The 5963-nt window shown below is 43.4% G+C and overlaps 1 protein-coding gene across 1 annotated transcript; it reads right to left on the bottom strand.

Moving 5' to 3' along the window:
• Nucleotides 1-3110: 3110 nt before the first annotated feature.
• Nucleotides 3111-4080, bottom strand: LOC130430649 (uncharacterized). Its single transcript, XM_056759804.1, has 3 exons — nt 3955-4080; nt 3371-3906; nt 3111-3273 (listed from the first exon to the last, which is right to left on the bottom strand). The coding sequence occupies exons 1-3, from the start codon at nt 4078-4080 to the stop codon at nt 3231-3233; spliced, it is 705 nt and encodes a 234-aa protein (XP_056615782.1). The 3' UTR covers nt 3111-3230.
• Nucleotides 4081-5963: the final 1883 nt, after the last annotated feature.

Genomic DNA, 5963 nt, shown 5'->3' with positions numbered 1-5963 from the left:
AGGGTCAGAATTCTAGCTGATAGACAGGTGTTCAAATACTTATTTGCAGCTGTATCATACTAATAAATAATTTTTTAAAAAAAATCACACATTGTGATTACTGGATTTTTTTTTTAGATTATGTCTCTCACAGTGGACATGCACCTACGATGACAATTTCAGACCCCTCCATGACTTCTAAGTGGGAGAACATGCAAAATAGCAGGGTGTTCAAATACTTATTTTCCTCACTGTACATGCTTAACATTCATGCTTGGTAAAAGAAAGGGTTAAAGCTTCTGATGCAGACAGTCATGCACATTATGCTTAGGTGAGAGCACTTAACATCTTTTATACAAGTTATTGTTTCTGTTACAGATTTTGTAAGCACCATTTGAAGAATCAGCTGGAGACGACGCTTGAGTCATCCCATCAGGTAAGTAGAGCAGGTAGGGGTTTCGCGGTTATTGTTATGTTATAATTAAGTTATAATTAATCAAATGCATCATTTGTGGATAAATGTTTTGTGTTACAAAAACAAGTAACTGCAATTTACTTTTAGTTAACCTTAAGTTACGATTTTTGTCTACTCATTAAATTAAGCAACTTTAGCTAGCACCATAGGGGAATCAAGTGAGTCGGAGGCAAATGGACATTTAAATCACAAGGTGGAACATTTATTGAACAGAATAATAAACAGCATTAGAATATCAGAATAATAACAAACAAGTAAAAACATGAAATTGAACTATTTACAGGACTATTAAAAGAACATGGCCCCTTAAAGGAGTATTGGGAAGGTGAGGCAGGAGCTGGGAGTGTCAGGAACAAAAACAATGAGGATACGCCCCACTCCTGGTACAAAGGCTCCGCTTCATCCTCACTTGTGTTCGTAGAGGTGAGCGGAGACGCATCCACCTCACACCGCTTCCTTTTGCACGGCCTCTTGCCGACCTTGCCAACGGGCTCGTCCGGCATGTCAGGCCGCTCCGGCACCTTCTCAAAGAGCTGCCTGTGCTCCCATGCCTCCTTGGTGTTGAGATTACAGGCATAGAATTTGTAAGCCGTCCGTGTGCCGTGACACATAAAACGTGACAATTTCGATCCATCCTCAACAGTCTCGTTGTTCCTTGCCTGTAGAGAGAGAAAAGAAAAGAGGATTTACAGTTGTGTTCAAAATCATTCAACCCCCACTGAAATTGATTGTTTTGGTCGGTTTGACATTGATTATGATCATTCAGTCATCCTGCTTACAATTAAATCAAAGAGGCACGTGTAGGTCAGACAAATATAACATAACATTTATAATGAAATAACCACAAATGTCTTTTCTGAGCTCACATCATTATCAGTTTTATTCAACCCCCAAGTGACATTCAATCTTAGTACTTAGTACAACATCCTTTTACAGTTATAACAGCTTTTAAACGTGAAGCATAGCTTGACACAAGTGTCTTGCAGCGATCTACGGGTATCTTCGCCCATTCATCATGGGCAAAAGCCTCCAGTTCAGTCACATTCTTATGCATGCGCACTTCAACTGCTTTCTTTAAGTCCCACCAGAGGTTCTCAATCGGATTTAAGTCTGGTGACTGCGATGGCCACTTCAAAATGTTCCAGCCTTTAATCTGCAACCATGCTCTAGTGGACTTGGAGGTATGCTTGGGATCATTGTCCTGTTGAAAGGTCCAACGTCTTCCAAGCCTCTGGTTTGTGACGGACTGCATCACATTGTCATCCAATATCTCCTGGTACTGAAGAGAATTCATGGTACCTTGCACACGCTGAAGCTTCCCAGTACCTGCAGAAGCAAAACAGCCCCAAAGCATGATTGACCCCCCGCCATGCTTCACAGTAGGCAAGGTGTTCTTTTCTTGTTCTTCCTCCTCCAAACATAGCGTTGATCCATGGGCCCAAACAGTTCTAATTTTGTTTCATCAGTCCACAGAACACTATCCCAAAACTTCTGTGGTTTGTCCACATGACTTTTGGCATACTGCAGTCGACTCTTCTTATTCTTTGGGGACAGCAAGGGGGTGCGCCTGGGAGTTCTGGCATGAAGGCCTTCATTACGCAAGGTGCGCCGTATTTTCTGAGCAGAAACTTTAGTACCCACATCTGACAAATCTTTTTTCAGTTCCTCAGCAGTCACATGGGGACTTTTCTCCACTCTACGCTTCAGGTAGCGCACAGCAGTCGAAGTCAGCATCTTCTTTCTGCCACGACCAGGTAGCGTTTCAACAGTGCCCTTTGCCTTGAATTTGCGAATGATGCTTCCTATGGTGTCTCTTGGTATGTTTAACATCTTTGCAATCTTCTTATAGACATTGCCCTTCCTGTGAAGAGTAATCACCTGTTCTCTTGTCTTCCTGGACCATTCTCTTGACCTCACCATGTTTGTAACCACACCAGTAAATGTCTAGAAGGAGCTGAGTATCGCAGTCATTTTAAAGCTGTCTAATTGGTGCTTATTAGGCTTTATTGCTGCTCCCTGACATCCAAGGTGTTTTCAATACCTGATTGAAAATACTTCATTGAACCTCTGTTCTTCAGAGTGGTAGTCTTTAAGGGGTTGAATAATTATGTCAATGAAGAATTCACAAAAGAAGCATTTACTAGTGTATTTACAAAACTAATTGATGTCATTTTAGTTGCATATGGTTCTTTAAGAAGTCCTTGTAGGCTTTCATTCTGAATACAATTACAAATGTACACTAAATTCCCTAAAAACATTTACAGCATTGGGGGTTGAATAATTTTGTACACAACTGTAGACACAATATCCACACCCAAAATCCGACGGAAGGTCTTTGGCCCGTTTCACGGTCATTTGGTGCATTGTGACAGGGAGCTTCATGCACCGCAGCATCATCCTCACCTCCCTTCTGATAGTGAATAAGCCCACTTGGAGAGGCGGCAGGTCGGAGGGTGTGTTGCGGCCATGTAATTCATGAACTGGGCGATGTTTTTAGATGGTGGTTTATGGTGAGCTCCTGAATCGCCATTATTCTCAAGGTCTTTACCCACCCGCAGACAGACAGACAAAGAGACAGAACGGCAGTCAGTAGGGAAATGCAAAACACTGTTTTGTCACAAAAAGCGATTGCAACTGGTCTTGCCTTCGTATCCTCTCTGTGTCGCTGAGGAAGTCCAGGGTCTGGAGCCGGCCCCCTCCCTGGGCCATGTACGCAATAAATCTCTTTATGCAGTACACTTTGCTGGCGACATTGTCACGCAGCTTAGTGGAGGGGTCAGGGCCCTCCTGATGTGCCCTGTATTGCTCCATCAGTGTATCTGGAAAGAAAGACACCAAAAAAGAGACAGGTTAACTCAAAGACACACAAAACAGCACATAACCTTCAAGGGGCCACAGGCGGAGAGTCACACTCACTCAAGACCGCAGTTCAGTACGGGAACTGGGGAAGGTTCTGCCTGGGAGGAGGAATGCTGAGGGGAAGGATCAGGGTCGGAGGTTTGCTGCCTTGGCACTGCATCTTCCTCCGCGACGTTTTCCTTGATCACAAACGAGGAGAGGAGATTCTTCGCCCTACTCCTAAAGTCCGAAGGCCTTCGGTGTGAGCGGCGTTGCATAATCCGGAAGCGCCTGGAAAGCTCCTTCAAGGTGGATGTGAGGGGGTCCACCTGGGAGTTGAGCTGGGCCACCTGGGAGTTGAGCTGGGCCATGGTTTCCCTCGCAAGGACGCAAGCTCTTTTATGACACCCACTCTCCTCCGCCCCCTCCTCTTCTGATTGGTCCAGAGCAACCTCTCCCTCCTCCTCTTCCATCAGGTCCAGCGTTGACACCATAAGCACCTCCAGCTCTGAGGCCCGCAGAGCAGCCAATTGCCTTAAACAAAGAAGCCTCTTAATTTCACTTGCCACCGTCAGCTTGGTGTGGGCCTTCAGATGGCCGTCCAGCCTTGCCGACTCTTTATTGCAACCCAGGACAGGGCAACGTCACTCACGGACGCTGACCCTGCCGGACTGCAATGCCAGGAGCAGCCTCCGCTCTTCCATGTTCTTTACGCCATGTGACACGGGGAGGTGTTGGCTCAGCAGGGCATAATCCCGTTTGCAGATGGGGCACGTGTCGATCGGCATGGTGAAGATATGCGAAATGTGGGGAAATGATCAGTGGGAATGAGGCTTTTTTGTTTGCCCCGGGCATTGGGAAGGAGCGAGTCGCTCACCTCCGACATTTCTGGACTACGCACATTTTCTGCGCCGTTTGTGGACTGTCACAGCCAATGGCTGCGAAAGGAATCAATTGCACACTAAATATACTCAAAAAGATATTATTAATGAATAAAGATGAATTCAATAATCACTGTGGTTTATTTGTCTACAATGCATACAATACATGCAAAAACCACAAACGTATTGCTGTGTGCAGAGGTCAGAGGTCAAAATGAGCTAACATGTACGTAGGGCCTACAGCAGAATGACATGAACATGTCACATGACAACACTTGACAGAATATGTTTTGCTATCTCACTTGTCTCTCTTAACAGCATCTGGTTTAGGCCCGAACTTCATATCGACCTCTGCACGATGCAATGTTTTTCTGCCCTTTGCACATGTGTTCGCTGACCTCTTGTCCTGTTAATGCATCCACCTGTACACAACACATTGTCTGTCGCATGTCGGACAGTGACGGTACTCATACATCAAGCTCTGGCCGACAGAAATCAATTGCACACATAATATACTCAATATTATTAATGAATAAAGGTGAATTCAATAATCACGAATTTTATATTTAAAAATGAGCGAAACTGACCAGAGGACCTTTATTTTTGCATATGGCATCTTACGCAATTAATTTTATATTTAAAAATAAACAAAACTAACCAGAGGACCTTTATTTTGGCATATGGCATCTTACGCAATTAATTTTATATTTAAAAATGAACAAAACTAACCAGAGGACCTTTATTGTAACACGTTAGCATTTACAAAACACTTATGTATAAGTATTTCTTGAGCAATATTTGTGCAATCTTATAAAAGAGAAAATGCGTTTAGAAACAACAAATTGTATTAAATAAGTTACATTAAATAAAAAATTCATACAACATGTTAAGAAATTCATGGAGCATATTTACAATCTAAATACAATATTAAGAAAAGAACTAGAGATCCATCAGCATAATGAAACCCAGATCCTTTATTTCATGAATTTCTATGTTATCAAAGAAAAAGGAAGAGTCTATTAAATTGATGACTTTTTTCCAATATAGAAGCATCGAAAACACAATTGAACACCTACACATTTGATTACTTATGGCCTCCTCCTCCTCAAAACTGATGGTGGGAATGTCTGTGGTTAAACAAAGCATTGGTTTAGTTTTCAGAGTTGGAATGCACATTTAGACTATCTCTGCTTAAGACTCACCCAGGTTCTCCAACATATTCAGTTCATCCTCACTGAATAGGAGGGGACTGAATAAGCCTCCCCGTAGGCTGTATAGGCAGGAGAGGAAGGGACGATGGGTGGAGGGGAAGGCTTAAATGAAGGGGTGGGTGGCATGGCAAGGATGGGACTTCCAGGAGGGCTGATGTGAGGGCTTAGACATTCAAGAGTAAGAAAGGGGCTGAATGATGGGGTGGCAGGCACATTAGGGGAAGAAGGGTGGGTGTCAATGTTGAGGGTCTCAGGAGCGATGGGGTTTCCTGGGAAAACACGAGTCACACAACACTTGAGATTTATTATGTCATGAGAGAGTAGTTGAGTAGTATACGCACTTTTTATTGACAACCTATCACCTACCTGAATTGCCCTTTGTCTTATCCTTCAGCGTCACCATGGGGATGGCAGGGTTGCTGGCCTCCAACTCTCGCAACTTCCCCATGGTGACCTCTCTCTTCATTCTCTTGACAATTTTTGTCTTCATAACTGATTGAAAAAGACAAAATTCACATCCAAGTGTGTAGAAAACTAAGCAAAACGGCAAAAATTAAATTTGTTTTATCAATGACTTAC

The sequence above is a fragment of the Triplophysa dalaica genome, chromosome 10 (assembly GCF_015846415.1).
Source record: "Triplophysa dalaica isolate WHDGS20190420 chromosome 10, ASM1584641v1, whole genome shotgun sequence".
NCBI classification, from domain to species: domain Eukaryota; kingdom Metazoa; phylum Chordata; class Actinopteri; order Cypriniformes; family Nemacheilidae; genus Triplophysa; species Triplophysa dalaica.
The sequence above is the reverse complement of the archived record's forward strand: the minus strand, read 5'-3'. Positions and strand labels throughout refer to the sequence as shown.

What these genes read in the sequence shown, in the direction of transcription:
- LOC130430649 (XM_056759804.1), bottom strand. Translation starts at nt 4,080, where the DNA reads ATGCCGATCGACACGTGCCCCATCTGCAAACGGGATTATGCCCTGCTG. An exon ending in TGGCATTGCAGTCCGGCAGG is followed by an intron (nt 3,907 to 3,954) that starts GTCAGCGTCCGT and finishes TGCAATAAAGAG; the next exon opens with TCGGCAAGGCTGGACGGCCA. An exon ending in GTACTGAACTGCGGTCTTGA is followed by an intron (nt 3,274 to 3,370) that starts GTGAGTGTGACT and finishes CTTTCTTTCCAG; the next exon opens with ATACACTGATGGAGCAATAC.